This window comes from Penicillium atrosanguineum (genome assembly GCF_028827265.1).
Source record: "Penicillium atrosanguineum strain IBT 20685 chromosome Unknown utg000008l_segment0_segment0, whole genome shotgun sequence".
Classification (NCBI taxonomy): Eukaryota; Fungi; Ascomycota; class Eurotiomycetes; order Eurotiales; family Aspergillaceae; genus Penicillium; species Penicillium atrosanguineum.
In genome coordinates this window covers 2,107,217-2,125,087 of record NW_026623140.1, presented here as the reverse complement: position 1 = coordinate 2,125,087, position 17,871 = coordinate 2,107,217, and the positions used below count along the sequence as shown (strand labels likewise).

At 51.6% G+C, this 17,871-nt stretch overlaps 3 protein-coding genes across 3 annotated transcripts; 1 reads left to right on the top strand and 2 right to left on the bottom strand.

Annotated features, from left to right (window-relative positions):
- Nucleotides 1–661: 661 nt before the first annotated feature.
- Nucleotides 662–12,299, bottom strand: N7443_010311 (uncharacterized protein; the record flags this gene model as incomplete). Its single annotated transcript, XM_056890367.1, has 2 exons — nt 662–4,153; nt 4,224–12,299. 2 exons carry the CDS (start codon nt 12,297–12,299, stop codon nt 662–664), a joined length of 11,568 nt encoding a protein of 3,855 aa, XP_056736858.1.
- A 1,570-nt stretch (nt 12,300–13,869) lies between these two features.
- On the top strand, nt 13,870–15,420 carry N7443_010310 (cytochrome P450; the record flags this gene model as incomplete). Its single annotated transcript, XM_056890366.1, has 1 exon — nt 13,870–15,420. The coding sequence occupies one exon, from the start codon at nt 13,870–13,872 to the stop codon at nt 15,418–15,420; it is 1,551 nt and encodes a 516-aa protein (XP_056736857.1).
- Nucleotides 15,421–16,253: 833 nt separating this feature from the next.
- Nucleotides 16,254–17,369, bottom strand: N7443_010309 (pyridoxal phosphate-dependent aminotransferase; the record flags this gene model as incomplete). Its single annotated transcript, XM_056890365.1, has 1 exon — nt 16,254–17,369. One exon carries the CDS (start codon nt 17,367–17,369, stop codon nt 16,254–16,256), a length of 1,116 nt encoding a protein of 371 aa, XP_056736856.1.
- Nucleotides 17,370–17,871: the final 502 nt, after the last annotated feature.

The following is a 17,871-nucleotide window of genomic DNA, read 5'->3' as shown; positions in this document are numbered from 1 at the left end:
CCATAGTCATTTTATTGAACAAATCAGTGTCACAAATTATGAAATAGCTTGAAACCTGGTGTAATCACGGAAACGAAAATACATAACAAGCAATTCAAGGAGCTGATTCTAATGTAATGAAGATGTTGTCGAATGAGCCATTCGTCTAAGTCAACCCTGAGTCGATATAACTCTCTATTATTTACATTCAGGAAAACACGAGATCCTGTTGAGTTGTACACGTTTGTTCCGTTGATAAGACTGTTATTAAGCGTCGGTGGGCCTTGAGTCTGAGCATATATATCAGATTTTAGGCCTCGCGACATGCCTTTCCCTTTCCTTTTTACTGCTTAACCCCTGCCGGGTTTTGTTCACTGAACAAAACTGAGTGCGCCCCCAAGTATTATATATTCATCAAACTCGCTCACGGAGTAACGTGGTCGGTAAGCGAGTGATGCATCCCAAGACACCATCTACTTTCTTTGGAAACAAATTCCATTTGTTGTTGTTAAGAAAATACGGGTTGAAGATGACTCGCGGAAGAAAATCAAAGGATAGAGTTTGGTCTTGATGACGAACACGGAGCCCATTCAGCGCTTTGTAACGTTGGGATTGTAACTCATGCTGTTTTGTTTCAATTCTATCCTCTTGTGTGAGCCACCGCTATGATAACTACGCCAGCTCAGCCAACTAAAAATGTGTCTTTCGTCCACGAGGACAGTGATGTGTTCATGTCAGTGTCCAGTCTCCCAATAATTCGAACAAGTCCTTCGACCATGGCATTAGCCGTCTCCATGGCCATGATGTGAGTATTGCTCGCGAGTTCGAAGCAGAGCGTATCGCCTTGGGTGTAGGAGACCATGTGTACGGACATGGGTATGAGATGTGGGTTTTGGAAAAACTGCACCCGCGATGTGCCACCCGAAAATCGAATATTCGGGTTCTCGTCAATGTTTTGGTGCTGGATCGTCGACTCAAAAGATGACCCAGCGGGCCAGTCGGTGCAGTTCTTCGCGATCTCCTTGTACCCAAGGGAGTCCGCTTCCCCGACGGCCAGGAACTGCTCCTGAACGGACAGCATCAGGTCAGCTGGCGTCTGAGAAGACGTGAGCTTAACTCGTACAGGAATAAAATCAAGACAGCACCCCACAATCTCCTCCATGCCTGAAATTGCCGAGTTGCGACCTGCCACCAGGTGTCCGTAGACAACATCATCTTGGCCAGTCAAGCGTGATAGAAGCAGCGCCCATGCAGTGCTCGCTAGAGTTGCTGGAGTAATCTTGTCCGGAAGGCGAGGAAGATTTGTCTCTACGCGAAGATGAATATCCTTCAGCTGTCGCTTCTCGATAGCTCCCTGCGCAAGAAGCTGTTTGCGTAGACCAGTCGGGCATGACCCTCGTAGCACTTCTGTCCAGTAAGAGATAGATTCAGAGTGTCGATGGGAGGAATACGACAGGAACTTGGAGAAGGTCGGGGGAGCAGGATCTGCCACATTGCCGTTCATGAACGACTGAATAATCGTAGGGAGGCAAATGCCGTCGTACTGGGCATGGGAGATGCGAATAACTAGGCGCATGCCGTGCACCTTGCGTCTAAGGAGCACTAGAGCGAGGGGAGGCTGAGTCGGGGAGACCGTGTGAGCATCACCGAGACAGAAGTCACGGAGGGCTATATCAAGATCCTCGCTGACATCCTGCACGCGGAAAGGATGCTGGATTTTATGGAGCACGACCTGCCAGAGCTTTCCTTGAAGCGGTAAGAAGCAAGCACGGAGGATGGAAAACCTGTCCAGGGTTTGAGTGCAAGCCTTCTCCAAACGAGAGACGTCGGTATCGGCGCCTAAATCCAGGTACATGTAGTTCGCAAAGCGTCCACATGTCGTGGTACCAACGGCGTTATGTTCTTTGCCGCAGGCTACGGGATAAATGCCCTCAATAAAGCTCCTTTCTTGGACGCTGGTTACAGGCAGAATGTCTGCAACGTCCTCGGAGCGGAAGCTTAGGTCAGTGGAGTCGAGCTCCTCTAGGAGAGCTTTCTTGGTACAAAAATCAACGAGCACAGTCTCGTCAGGTTGCCGAACGGTCTCTGTCCCGTTCTGATTCTGTCCACGGACCAACTGTGCCAGGGTTTCGCGGCGGAAAACGTCCGCCACAGTCACATTCATGCGAAATTTCCGAGCCTCGCCTACTAGCCTCATGGACGAAATAGAGTCGCCACCCAGTCGGAAGAAGCTATCGTTCAAGCCAATCGTACTTGCATCAATATTGAGAACCTTGGCCCAGATATTTTGCATAATCCGCTCTGCATCGCATGTAGGTTGCCGCTTCGGCCCGCGTCCAGCTGTTCGAACTTCCGCGAGCTGCTCGATGCTAAACTGGGCTCCTATGTCCCGGAGTCGTTTCCGGTCAATTTTTCCTGTCACAGTCATCGGTAGGCTTGACATGAAGAAGAGAATCGATGGCATCATGTAAGCTGGTAGATGTTCGGCCAGCTTACCCTCCACATCCGATGGGACAGGAAGCATCTTTACGGTAGCATCGGGCACATCTCGCTCTATTGTCTTGTCCTCTAGTTGGAGGAATATAACAAGCAGCGAGTTTGAGCTCGAACTATCCCCTTGCAGCTTAATGACCTCGGCCACGACGTGGGTTGCCCCTGGCATGTAGTTGTGGACCCAGTGTTGGATCTCCCCTAATTCAACCCTCTGCCCGCGAATTTTGACTTGAGTATCCTGCTTGCGGCCACAAAACACCAGGTTTCCATCTTCATTATACCGTACTAAGTCGCCTGTCTTGTAGAGTCTGCCGTGTCGGCCGGATTGCTTGCCTGGAGAACCCGTGAGCAGCCATACCGGATTATCGATGAACACTACATCAGTCTTGATTTTGTCGCCGAGGTAGCCGCGACCAACGAGTGGTCCCTCAAGAAGGAGCTCGCCAATGCATCCGGGCGGCAGCAGCAGGTCATGGTTTTCTGGGTCAACAACCCAAGTCACTAGCCCGGCTCCTTTGCCTATAAAAGTGACCTCCTTGGCGCAAGATTGTCTCCAGTTGACAGTGCTGATGATGCTGCATTCAGCAGGCCCGTAGGCATTCACAATACGTGCCTTGTTCCACCATCGTTTCGCGTCATCAATAGAGACTGCCTCTCCTGCCATAATAATGGTCTCAATTTCAGGTACTGTAGCTGGATCTATGAGACGCGCCACAGATGGTGTCAGATCAACGAGCGTAGCTTTGAAATCCGCCATGGACCCGCTGATGTTATCCCGTAGATCCTTCTCTGCTGGGATACACAAGCATCCCCCTGTAGCGAGTGTGGCGAAGATGTTATGAACCGAGATATCGAAGGCGTACGATGCAAAGTCGAATACCCTGGAACTTTCATTGAAGCCAAGGAGGTGCGACTGATGCGCCAAACCAGAACAGAAATTGCTATGTGATAGTACTACGCCCTTTGGCGTGCCTGTGCTTCCTGATGTGAAGACAGCATACATTCGCGCCGACGGGGTCTCAGTCAGCAAAGTCTGCTCCGCCATGGTGGTGCCCTCGATAACATTAGCCGACTCCGGTCCAACCTGGACAACAATCTTGGACAGCCTTGAGCTCAGATCCAAGTTGGAGGATGAAGACAAGATGACAGTTGCTTCTAGCTGCTGGACAATAGACAGAAGACGCTGCTCCGGAAGGGAGGGACTGAGCAGTGCAAAACCGGCGCCAGCCTTTAGCACACTGAGAGCTGCGACGGGCGTCCACACGGACTTTTCAAAGCATAATGGAACCATGACGCCGGGTCCAACATTCATGGAGGCGAGGTGTCGCGCCAGGTGATCCGCAAGCGTATCAAGCTCCTTATACGTCAGTTCGCCATCCCATGCACAGACTGCTGCTGCATCGGGTCGCCGTCTGGCTTGTTCTTCGACAAGATTGTGGGCAAACCTCTCCTCCGCCCTCGGCACATCTGAGTTCCAAGCCCACACTCGCTCCAAGTCGGCCCCAGGTAAAAGGCTCACACTGCTGACTTTCTCCTCAGGATCCTTTATGAGCGAAAACACAGTGGCTCCCAGGACCCTCGCCACCCGTTCCGCTTCATCGTTTGCTATGAAACCAGCTTTGAAACTCAGTTCAATCGACACATCCGTACCGTTATCATTAACGCTAAGGGCGATAGGGTACTAAAAGTGGTGACTGTCAGTATTGATCATGTTTTTATTTTGGTGGCGTAATGGCACTGGATATATTTACCTCTACTGGATCATATCCGCCCCGCTCCTGTATGGTATGTCCGTCTGTGGATTGACTGGGTTGCTTAATATCTCGTTGAAAGCTCAGTATGCTGTTAAACAGCCCAGATGAGCCTACGTGAAGGGCTTCGTGGATTTCCATCAGTGGGGTCTGATGTGACAGGCTGTTGACAAAACCTGTTTGCGCTTCCCGCAGGGTCGCAATGACCGAATGATCTCCGCGAAGTTGTACACGATAGGGTATCATGCCAATAACAGGCCCGAACATATCTTCAACTCTGTCAACAGGCACGTGACGGCCGGATATCAGATTGCCAAAGCAGGGGGTTGCGCTGCCCGTGTAGTGATGCAGCACCAGTGCCCATGCGGTCTGGATGACAGAAGCTGCCGTGACTTCCCATTTAGCACAGAAGTTGTGTATCCCAGATGCGCCAAGCCCCGGTACCGCGACTAATAAATCCCGCGTCTGCTCTCTTGCCGCCTTTGAGGGCGGAAAGAGGCATGGCTGCACCCCGTCCAGGTACTTAACCCAGAATTCCCTATCAGCACCCCGTGGCCGTGCCTCAACGTATCTGATAAAGTCGCCATACGACGGACCATCCGGGGAGAGTGTGCCAGTGTATGCTTGCCAAAAATCGCGAAGCAACACACCCGTGGAGTGACCATCCAGAATCGCATGGCTCAGCTCGAAGCAGAGGTTGACGTGCTTCTCATCGATCCTCGAGAGTGACAAGTGGTGCTGGGGGTCATACTTTCCATACTTCAAGCGCACTTTGTCCCCGTTGAGCCCACGGTCAGCCCCTAACTCGCCCGCCCATTGGTTATAGGAAATATTGGGTATAGAATCTTTCAGGACAATGTGCATCGTCCTGCTGCTTCCTGGCATTATGTCCACCAGAACAGCACGCAGGAGCGCGTGTCGCCGCACGACGGCCCCCCAAGCCCACTCGATTCTCGACAGGTCAACACAGTCGCCAGAGGCCTGAGTGGCTGCGATTTCGAAGTTGAGAATAACTCGATAGTCGCTTGAGGACTTGCCTTGGGCCAGGAGCAGACCCTCTTGTAAGCCGCTACATGGGTAAATGTCCTCAAGCTCTTGCGCACTCGTGATGCCTAGTCGGGGCAGCACGACAGACTGGAACTCGTGCATGTCCGCATACGACGTGAAAGCCATGGGAAAGTCGGATAGGGTCCATTCCGACGGCCTGCCCTTCAGTAGCGTACTCAAATGCATCAACGTAACCTCATAAGTGTCTATCCAAGCCTCGATCATATCGCTGTGGTGTAGGCTCTTGGGATATTCGAGAGACATGGCGAGTCGACCCTTGTCCATGTGGCCATTGAATTCGAATAGTGCAAGACGGCGCAGCTTCGACCAGGACTCAGGAGAGGAGCATTCCGATGTCGAAATATTCTCGAAGAAGGAGCCACCCCGTTCTAGCTGCTGGTAAGAGCCAGAGTAGTTGAACAAGGCCTCGACGGGGAAGTCGGCAGCACTAGTGGCAGCGTGGGTCTCGTCTGCAAATTTGGACGTGAAGTAGGACCATCCGTTCTTCGGCAGTCTCCTGACAGAATCCTTAGCATGACGTACAGCGTCCAGCAAGTCCACAGCCATTCCACGTGGGGCGCAGGCAGGGAAAATGGTGGTGAACCAGCCGACTGTGCGAGAGAGGTCAATGCGGTCATCCCAGGGCTCACGGCCATGGCCCTCGTTGAATACCGTGGGCGGAGGCCGGTCGACGAAGACGACGGAGAAAGAATGAACGAGTGCTGCGATCATGAGCTCGACTGGTCGCGTACCGAATGCCTCGTTGCAGGCGCCCATAATCGCGGTGCTGGACGCCTCATCGAGCACAAACTCCCTTGATGTAGTCGCTCCTTGGACATTTTCTCCAATATCCAAGCCCCAGTACGATGAGTACGGCGGCTGGATTTGACTTGATGGCGCTTCCTGGGGATCGAGGTACTCGGCTGCATATTGTGCTTGGAGATAGCACCACGTCCGGAAGCTTGTCGTGGGAGCTGTGGGTAGTTGGTATCCAGTCAGAAGCACCTCGAATTCTTCGAGTAGGATGCGCCATGAGACGAGGTCGATGATCAGGTGATGTGCTGCAATGAACAGGCTTTGACCTTCAGCGTCATCGAACAGCACGGCCGCGAGAAGAGGGCCAGTCTCAATGTTGAGCCTCTCGCGACACCGACGCATATCGCCAGCCTTTGTCGACCTGGTAAACGCGTTTCCAAGCACCTGACAAAGATGGAACGAGTTAGGTACATCGTCAACAACGCGCTGCTTCCACCGGCCTTCACTTGTCTGGGCGAAGCGAGCCCGGAGCATGGGATGCCTCGCGACAATAGTCGCAAAAGCCTTTGCCAAATTGCTCAAGCATATGGGTTCGTGCGGTTTGAGGAAAAAGCTCTGGTCGAAACACCAATTTGGATCCGGCTGTGTCGCTACATAAAGACGCTGGATGGGGCTTAGTTCAAAGGGCTGGCCGTCTTCCTCGGCACTAGCATTGTCGAAGTCGAGTAACTGGTGCTTTGAGGCAGAGGCAACTGCCGCCAGTATGGAGATGGTCCTGTTGCGCAGGATGTCTGCTGTTGAGATGGCAATATTGAGTGCTCGCGCAGCCGCTGATGCCTGCATGGCAGTGATGGAGTCGCCACCCAGGCTAAAGAAGCTATCGTCGGCGCCAATGCTGGCGGCATCGACGCTGAGCACGCGAGCCCATATCTGCTGAAGCACACGTTCCATCTCGGTAGCAAGGGCACGCTTGTCGCTGGGAGACGCGTTTCGCAGGTCGACAAGCTGCTGGACGGTGAAACCGGCGCCAATCTCACGCAGACGACCCCGATCTACCTTGCCAGAGCTATTGATGGGAAGTTTGCCGAGCGAGAAGTAGGCGGTGGGAACCATGTAGCCCGGCAGACGCTTGGATATTTCATGGTCCACGTCGGCTGGAATGCTCATGACTTGGGCCCCTGAGGATGAGGCTCCTTCATCATCAACCACCAAGAACGCCGCTAGTGTTGGTCTTTTCTGGCCATCGCCATCCGCAGGCATAATCACCTCGGCAGTCACCTGTCTAGCCGATGGGATGCTGGCATAGACATAGTGCTCCACCTCTCCTAGCTCGACTCTTTGCCCGCGGATTTTGACTTGTGTGGCATCTTGGCGTCCGTAAAAGACCAGGCTGCCGTCTGGGTTGTACCGCACCAGATCACCCGTCTTGTACAGGCGCCCTCGACGGCCGGCCTGGCCCAATGCGCCGCGTTGAAGCCATGGTGGATCCCGGACGAAGGCCGCCGCTGTCTTCTCGGCATCGCCAAAATAACCAAAGCCGACAAGGGGACCCTCGAGCAATAACTCGCCAACATCTCCGATGGGGGCCAGGTTATTGTGATTGGACGCCTGTACTACCCATGTGTTGACGCCGAGACCCGTGCCTATGCTGGATGCGACTATACTGTGTTGGCCGATCACTGCGGCGGTGGTGATGGGAGTACATTCACACGGACCGTATCCGTTCCTCACCTGGGTCAACCCTACCCACCGTTTTGCGTACTGGGATGGCAGCGCCTCACCAGCCAGCATCAGCGTCTGCAGATGCCGAACCGTCTCGGACGGGAGGAGGGCCGCGGTTGACGGAGTCAATATAGCAAATGTGGCCCGCAGTCGATAGATGGATCCCGCAAGGTCGTCGCTTCGATCAGCCTCGGAGGGGATACACAGACACGCGCCATTTGTCAGGGACTGCAGGGCATTGAACCAACAAATGTCAAACGCGTACGAGGCGAAGTCGTATACCCTTTCCGTGGGCTCGAGCCTGCTGGCACTCGAGTTACGTACATGCTGGATGGCGGAGCTGAAATTTGAATGCGTAATGACGGCCCCCTTGGGCCTCCCAGTGCTACCGGACGTGAAGGCGACGTAGAGCGTGTCCGAGGGAGTCACCGTCGGAAGTTCCCTGGCTGCATCTATCGAGCTCAGTTTGTCTAGTAGGCTCTCATCGATTACGACAACCAGCTGGCCGCTCAAACGACTGGCCAACTCTCGGTTGGCTGACGACGACAGCACTAGCACCAATTTGGGCTCGGTCTGTTGCACGATTGTACGAAGGCGCTCCTCTGGTTGGGTCGAGTCCATGGCCACCGACGCTCCTCCAGCCTTCATCACCGCCAGCATCGCCACTGGTGTCCAGCGTGACTTCTCAAAGCAGAGAGGCACAAGCCCCCCTGCTCTGACACCAAGGCTAGCGAGATAATGTGCTAGCCGTGTCGACACTTCATCAAGCTCACCATACGCCCACTCGCCGTCCCACGCGCACACGGCAGAAGCAGTGGGCTGGGATTGAGCTCTCTGCTCAAAAATATGATGAACACACTGCTCTGCCGCTACTGGAACTGCATGGTTCCATTTCCAGATTTGCTCCAGGTCCTCAGGCGTTGTTGTTTCGACCTCTGAAAGGAGCAGCTCTGGACTGGCCCGGTCTAGCTGGGAGACTACATACCCCAATCGTTTCAGTAGCTTACCTACCAGCCATGGATCTATCATCCTCGAGTCGAACGAAGCTGAGATTCTCGCCTCGTCCTCACTGAGCTGCACCACAAGCATCAGACCGTATGAATCAAACCGGCTTCCTCGATCAAGCTCGCTCCTCCACCTACCGAACACGTCCGAGGCTTCACTAGCACCCGGCGGCTGCACCACGAGTAGGGTCTGGAACATGCATGCTTGTCGAGCTGCAGGACTGACTTGGGCAAGTTTGTGCAAGCCTATCTGCTCATAGGCAATCATGCCTGTTGCCTGTTGTTGCACCGCATTCAGGTAATGCGCAGCCCTGTCACTGCTCTCCCACTTAACGCGTACCGGGACCGTTGCAAAGGTCGGGCCTGCCATCATCTCGATGCCTACAAGCGGTGCGTTTCTTCCAAATAGCGTCACGCCAAAGACAACGTCATCCGCATTGATCATCCGACCAACAAGCAAGGCCCATGCAGCGCGTATAATGATCGGCCGCGTGATGCCCAGGTGATTACTTTGAAACAGTCGGAAGCAATGTTCAATGGATCCATCTGCCGTGGGCTGGTCGATGTGCGGGGGGACGCTGGGGAAAGGCGCACAGTGGCAGTCATCGTAAGCTTGGAGCCAGTAATTGTTCATCATCTCATCATCCTGCTCCTTGACATATTTGATGAAAGCTTGGAATTGCGGCCCCTGTTCGACTGGCTCGCCGCGGGCGATACTTTTCACAGCGTCCAAGACGAGAGACATAGACCACCCGTCATAGAGCGCGTGATGTGTGGTCCACACAAACCACTTGGGGGTTCCTGTGCCATCTTTGACCAAAGCGTAGCGTACAAGCGGCTGACCCAAGTCCATGGGCTGTTTTATATCAAATTCGAGATACTCGTCCAAGCAATCTGCTTCAATCCAGTGTATAAGCGTATCGGTCACGATCTGAACAAGGCCAAGGCGGTCATTCTGGACTATCCTGGTGCGAAGAATCGGCAAGTCGCGGACGACTTGCTCCCATGCTGCACGTAGATTCTCGACTGAAATATCAGGAGACAATTCAAGTACGTTTTGACCGATATAAGACCCTGGACTCATTGACGTCAAGGACATTAGGCCTTCTTGCAGGGGCGTGCATGGGTAGGCATCGAGTATAATAGTGCGGTTATCCATCTGGTCCAGGTGGTACTGCCTGCTGATCTCCTGAAGGACAGCACTTAAAGCACAATCAGCATCTATGAGGGCGAATGGTGCAATTAGATGCTGAGAGTTGTCAGCCACGGGTTCATGACGGATCTGATTGACCAGCTCATGCAGCACCGGATAGCGAAATATGTTGGCTACGGTCAGTTTCATGCCGATCTTTCGAGCCTCGGTCACTAATTTCATAGATGTGATCGAGCTGCCTCCGAGATGAAGGAAACTGTCATCCAGTCCGATTGTCGAAGCTTCAATGCTCAGGACTCGCCCCCAAATTTCCACCATCTGCCGCTGTGCTTCCGACGTCGGCTGCCGCACATCATCTCGTACTGTGGTTCGGCGGCTTTTGAGGCACTTGACGAGCATCTGACGGTCAATCTTGCCGCTCCTGTTGAGAGGTATACTATCCAGAACTTCGATCGCTTGGGGTAACATGTAAGCCGGGAGCTGAGACTTCAGCATAGCATGGAGCTCGTCTTGAGCCTTTCGCCTCCTCTGTTGCCGCAATGACTGCTGCACTTCTTCACCTTCTTCCGGCCGCACCTCGGGTGCAGCGTCTCCGTCATGGATGGTCACAAAGCTGACAATGCGGGGCTCCTGTCCGTCTTCGCGTTGTAATACGGCAACAGCCTCATCCACATGGGCATGATTACGAAGTGCGTGTTCGATCTCTCCGAGTTCCATCCGCTGACCTCGGATCTTAACTTGAGTGGCCTGCTTCCGGCCAACATATTTCAGGTGCCCGTCTTCAGTGTATCGGACCAAGTCACCCGTCTTGTAGAGCCGTCCACGCCGCCCAGGACGGCTTGATGAGCCGCGAAGTAGCCACAACGGGTCCTCTATGAAAGCATCCGCAGTTTTTGACGGGTCATTCAGATAACCTCGACCAACAAGAGCGCCTTCAAGCAATAACTCGCCGGCACATCCTAGTGGCAGTAGTATGTTGTGGTCTTCTGGATCAACTATCCAAGTTACTAGCCCCACGCCTTTTCCGATATGTACGGCTTCTTCTGGGCTAGCGGCACTATCATAGTTGATCGTGCTGGTTGGTGTGCATTCGCAAGGCCCGTAAATGTGAATGATCTGAACCTTGCCCCACCAGCGTTCGATATCCCGAAGATGCAAGGCCTCTCCTCCAAAAATAAGTGTCTTGACTGCAGGTACCTTATCTGGGGATAATACGTGTGCAATAGATGGCGTAATATCAAGCACGTTAGCTTTCAATGATGCTATGCTCTGCTCCAAATTATCGACGCGGTCTTCGTTACTGGGGACGCATAGGCAGCCACCAGCCGTTAGAGCTGTGAGCACATTGCTAATGGAAACATCAAAACTGTATGACGCAAAATCGAATATTCGCGAATCTTTGTTTATCCCCATATTCTTTAACTGATGGTGGAGAGCCGAAGCAGCATTCGTGTTCGTTATGAGGACGCCCTTTGGCACACCGGTGCTACCTGATGTAAAAACTGCGTAGAGGAGCGATTCTGGATTGGCTGGATGAGCTTGCTGGGTAGTCTCATCGATGCTGTCGAAGTTGGTAGCAGTGAAGAAGCTCCAGTCAAGGATAACTGTTTGTTGTGCCAGCCGCGAACTCATCTCACTATTAGAGGTTGAGGATAGAATCACGCTGGCGTTGAGTTGGGTAATAATGCTCTGCAGGCGTTGCTCTGGAAGGGATGGGTCAAGTAGAACAAAGGCACCACCGGCTTTGATGACCCCAATTAAAGCAACTGTAGTCCACATAGACTTCTCAAAGCATAGGGGTACGAAGGTATTTGGTCTAACCCCAAGGCGAACGAGCCTGGACGCTAACTTGGTGGCAAGCTGGTTAAGTTCACCATGGGTCAACTTCCCATCCCAGGCGCAAATAGCAGGAGCGCTGGGCTGAGCTTGAGCTCTTTTGTTGATCAAGTCAAGAACGCATTGCTCCACTGATACTGGGACTGTGCTATTCCACTCCCAGATTTGTTCTAGGTCCTCGGGCGTCGCGTCGATGTCTGTGGTTGGCTTCGAGAGGACGGGGAGCTGATTCTCTACCAGATCAGACGCCGACGATTGCTTTTCAGATGTCACAGGATTCTGAGGTGGTTCAAACTCGCCATAAAAATGGCGCTCCAACCAGTGGTCAACTTTGCTCTGCCGAGATAGAGGAGTCGGACTATCATCGGACGCAATGACGGACGGAATGGCACCAGGCGTTCTGGAACCATTGACTTCGTTTTCTGAGATAATGGCATCTTTTCTTTCCGTGCCGTTTTTAAAATGCATCGCGATTGGCGAATTCGTATTGGAAGAAGGCTTTTGAGCTTCGTCAAGATACCCTCGATCGCCAACTTGATCAAAGTCATTGGTGGTCATCTTCGACAGTATCAAGTCGGAATGATCTTGGATGGCAACTATATCTCCCACATCAGCCCCTGTCGCTTTGCTTTTTTTGCTTTAAGTTGCTTCTTCCTCGGCGTACCTCAGAGCGATGCTGACAATCAATCGGCCTCAAATTTGTTTGTTTCTTTTTACTCTTTTCTCGATTGCACGAAGCCTTCGAAATTAACCAAATTCAGGACGGGATACACAGAAGGCTGAAGGACAATTTTTTACGTCACTGTAGTATTACTGGGAGTGGTGTAGCAGAAACTCAGCTTCCAGCTATTTATACACAGCATTTGTTGGCCAGACACTGCATGGTAGATCTCTACTCTATTTAGTATTACTAGCAGCGGTCTAGCATACCTCCCGAGTAAAATTTATATTAATGTGGATCTCGCTGAATTCTTTGTACTAGTATTATCCTTGTTTATAATAAACTAGTATTATATCTTTTACTAATTATCCATTGTAGGCCCTTGTAGATTATATGCAGTACACTACGCAGATATGTATTCGTCTATCCTCAGGGGAGCTGTATTGATAGAATTCTTACTGGGGAGGGTAGATGTAGCAAATGGGCGGTTTCCACCTATTAGCAACCAGTTGTTGACGGTACGACTAGGTGGTGTTTGTGGTGTATTATCTAGTACCATATGTGAGCTGTCATGTGAGCCGTCACTATGCAGTGAATGTATTACAGTCACATTCCAACCCATCCGATCCCGCCTGGCTTGGCATGTCACGTGTAGTCTAGCAGACTACCAGCTTTCAGCTATTCATCCGTATTCATTTACTGGCAAAACACTGCATGGTAGATCTCTACTCTGTATACTATTACCGGTATAGAGAACCTCGTCTTTCAGCTATTCATCTGTGGCAATTGTAAGCCAATATAAGCACTGGCCCTGGAGACATGATCGCCCTTATACTTGTTCATGTTGATTTGATCTGGAGACTTTTATCAGCTTTTCAGCTGGTCTTTCGTATTAATATTAGCCACATTTAGTCAGAGCTCAATGCAACTCACACGGGAGGACAGGCGATCCCGTCCGGACAAGCGGCATCAACGCACCTACAAGGTATGCATCAGCGGAAGACCAAATGCCACCTAGAAATGATATGGCGACTCGACCTCCTGTGCTGAGCTTCAGAATTATCTAGAGTTCTTTTTTCTGTATCTACTACGGCGTACGGGCTGCTTTGCACCAAGACATGCTGCGTCACTTAGTAAATAAACATTTCCTCGAGGACCCTAAGGCACAGGAAAGTCACAAAAGAGATACAAGCACAGTGAGGTCACATCCTGTAAATTCTGGGCTTTTAGTGTCTCCTGCGGCAGAATGGATGTGTGGGTTGCAGTCAATTGTTTGACTTCACCCACCTGGGTCCAAGGCACGTAATTGGATCAGTTTTACGTACTATGAAATTGTCATGGAGATGGCCTAACTACGACCGTGCCAAGCGAAGGGGGTCAGACGTATCTTGATTATCCGTCTATCACCTCTATTATAACGAGATACTAGACTGACGCGACTACGTGCTGTATCGTCGCTAGTCAACAATGCTCGCCGCAGCACTGACATCTGTACAGGAATGGCTGCCCTTTCTCAAAAGTTGGCTCTTTGTGGAGTTTGCAATTATATTCCTGCTTGCGTCTGGATGTTTACTTTATCTCCGTTATGGCTTCCTTCGTCATGTTCCTGGTCCCTGGATATCCAAGGTTTCGGGTCTTCATCTAGGTTGGTACGACCTCTGGTATCGCCGAAACGACCAGATTCTTCAATGGCACCGGCAGTATGGCCCTATTGCCTGCATCGCCCCAAACGAGGTTTCGGTGGCTACACTGGAGAGCACAAAAGACGCCTACGGCACAACCCTTCGATGGCCCAAGAGCAACTACTTTGACCACTTTACGGGATACGGCATGCGGTCCGTCTTTGCGACCAAGCCTTACGAAGAGCACCGGGCAAAACGTAGGCTAATATCAGCCTTTTATCAACCTTCGACTATATACAAGTTACCACAGATCGAAGAGCATGTGCAAGAGCGTTCCCAGGCAGTCCTGCGACAAATCCAACATGGCCAGGAGGTTGACGTCTACAGCCTGACAGACTGGTACGCGCTTGATATCATTACTCACCTAGTCCTCGGACCTGCCTTCGGTTCTCGTTCCATCGAATCTGCTTGCCCGGAGCGCGACATTCTCGCCGGTCTGAAGCACCAACAGTTTGTCGGTCCGTTCCGCACCCTGTATCCGTACGCCTATCACTATCTCTCTTGCATTCTAGGAAGGCTGAGTCCACGCCTAAGTTATCTATGGGCAGACAAGGAGTTTGAATCCTGGTGCAAGCAACGTACTTCGGCGGCAATAGAGGGGCCCTGCATATTTGAGTCTCAATCTCTTCTCCGACACCTCCTGGAGATACGCGGGAATGACGGGAAAAAGCTGCCGCTCGATCGGCAATACATCGCAGCTGAAATCCTCGATAACATCAATGCTGCTGAAGCCACGGTTTCTGTGACGGCAACTTATCTCATATGGAGATTAACAGAGGCCCCAGAGTGGCAGCGGAATATACGCAAGGAATTGACTGCCTTGCCCGTGCAACCCGACGGCTCATTGTCCTTTGCCGACCTCGATAGCCGAGTTCCGTCGCTTGAAGCTTGTCTACGCGAGGTCTACCGTCTTCATCCGGCGTCCAGTGGACGAGCCGAGCGCATCGTTCCTCAAGGCGGACATGTCTTGTGCGGAGTCTATCTTCCACAAGGCACCATAGTTTCAACATCTACCGTGGCTCTTCACCGGGACGAGAGTGTCTTCTCTGATCCTGATCAATTTATTCCGGGAAGATGGCTCGACGCGGACCCATTGACACTGAAGACTCGTGAGGCTCACCTCATTCCGTTTGGGTATGGTGCTAGGATTTGTTTAGGCAAGGCTCTGGCAACAATGGAGATCAAAATGCTCATTGCAAAGTTGTATCTAAGGTACGAGACCGTCATGGAAAGTTCTACGACTCCGGAGTCGATGAAGCAGTGTAGCACCCATGACGCGGTGCCAAAGGCCCTGAAATGTGTGGTCCGATTTCAAGAAGTTGTTGAGGAGATTTAGCTAGATTTGATAGTGTCCCTCGAGTTGGGCAACCCGGCTTCCGGCACATCCAACTTCCAGCATGAGTTTCATTAACGAAGGGGGCTAATTTGAAGGTGATATCTATGAGAAATTGCTTTATTCCAGTAGTATAGGCGTTTAAAAACTTAGATAAAAGGTTATTTGAGAAAACGGACTTGGGTGTACTGCATTTTTCAGAATAATCAGCCAATTGTACAAGGTCAGATGCATAGTTGGTATATTTACATGACTACGACTTTGTTTCTTCTTTTGTTGACCTCATGTTACACCGTCATACCCTTTATCGAGAGCCATATCGACCCGCTGATTCTCGGTACAGTTCTGAAGACTGAAAGGCAAAAGGCGCTGGCCAGGCTGTTCACCCGATATGTCCGCGTGCTCGGATGGTATTATTGGGCAATCTCTCCTGGCTAGCTCGAATGCTAGGGTTGGTGGCCTAGAGCTGCGGCAGCTATCTGGGCTGGTGGTACGTTTTATTATGCTAGCTCATTGATGGGGTCGATCATTGGGATAATCAGACAGCGTAACTGTACATAGTCGAGGGTTCGACTGCTTTCTTTGCGAGTATCAATATTGGTACTCTTGTCTAGTAAGTGCTGCACTATGTTGCGGTATGTGCACTTAACTACGTACTATAATCCTGTAGAACCGTTCTCATCGTTGACCTTTGGATTAGCATCTTTGTCCAGTAGTAGCTACGCTATACCATACCATACTGTACGGGAAATACAGCCTCAACCAATCAATTAAGACTTCCTTAGGTTCCACAGCATTTCCTTTTTAAATATATCGCTCTCCCATCGAAACGAACATCATTCCCGGAGAGCCTTCGAAATCCCACAAAGCCCCTGTTCCAACTCCTGCCACGTCGGCCAACCATACCCCAGTCTGAAGAAACTATCATCTCTCTCAAACCAGCCTCCTCGTCCGATATACACTCCGTACTTCTCCAACAATCTTGTGTAGAACGTCTCGATTCCTCCAACCGGCTCTTTCTTGATTTTGATAAAGCACATCACTCCTGCCTCTGGTCTCACCCAATCGAGCCACTCGCTCTCCTCAGCAACCCAACTCGCAACGTGGTCTCTCCGCTTCCGCATATCGGCAATAGTCACAGAGAGTAGCTCGGCCTGGCGGGAAAGGATCTGCTCGGCAACGAGCTCGTCGAGGACACTTCCGCTAATAGCGATCTGTTCCTTAGCGGCAAGGAATGTCTCCTGGAGGCAAACATTGGTAGTAGTGAGCCAGCCGATGCGAATGCCAGGGACCCCGTAGGCCTTAGACACAGAAGAAACGCTGATGACATGGTCACCCAACGAAGCCGCCGATGGAATCGAATTTATTCCATCAGCGGACTCGGATGGGTACTTGAGCTCCGAGTACGTTTCGTCGACGAGGAGATAGCATCCCCTTTCTTTGGCGAGCCTCGCAAGGGACTGAAGCTCGGAGGTAGTACACATTGTTCCAGTAGGGTTATTAGGGGAGCAGATGCTGATGAGTTTGGTGACGCCGGGCCGAATGGCGGCCGCGACGCAATCGATGTCCAAGCGGTACTCTGATTCGAACTCGAGGTCTATGAAAGTGATGTCGCATTTGACGGAGCGTGGAATCTCCAGGTTGGTGGCATAGTTGGGACGAGTGACGACCACGTGATCTTTGGGACCAAGAAGAGCAGTTTTGATGATGAACAGCGACATTGAAGCACCTGCTGTGATGAGAACATCGTCTGGGTCAATCAACTTACCCGAAGCTTTGGCAACGAGACAGCGGATCGCGTGACTTCCCTTATGTTCTGCGTAGGTCAGAGCAGTATCTGGGGGAAAGGTGATGTTCAACGACTTAAGTGTCTGATCTGATATGGCGCTCTCCGAGAGGTTGTACTTGATCACGACACCGACCTCCTCAGGCGCCTCCTTCTCAATGGCCATTCGTTGGTAATTCATCTTGTTCTTTCCTTTGGAGTTACTATAGACAAGAGACAAAATGACCGGGAGCACTCTTGCTACAGGCGATGAGTGCGAACTTATTGATTACCTGTGAGGCGGTGAAGATTACTTCTTCCTAAGATGTCTGATTTGACTCTCTTTACTGGTTGAGTGGCCAAAAGTACTGCCTTAAATCCTCAGGTAAGGTAGACATGTAGTTCGCCCCGTCGACCGTGCTTTCCCTCCGATGGTGCACATAATATGGAGGCTGTCCACTTGCTGGGGGCCAATAGCGGGCGCTTACTATTATTAGTCTATCGTTAGCGCTTAGGGTACGGCAGGCTATGGCGGCGAGGTCGCAGGTCAAGCGGTAGCAGCTGAGAGTTCAGTGGGATTTCACTTGTTTCTGGTTTAATAGTCATTGAATTCACCCAAATTTGACTTTTCTAGACGGCAGGATCATTAAAACGGGACTGATTACTGATGAATACTCAGTTGGACGTGG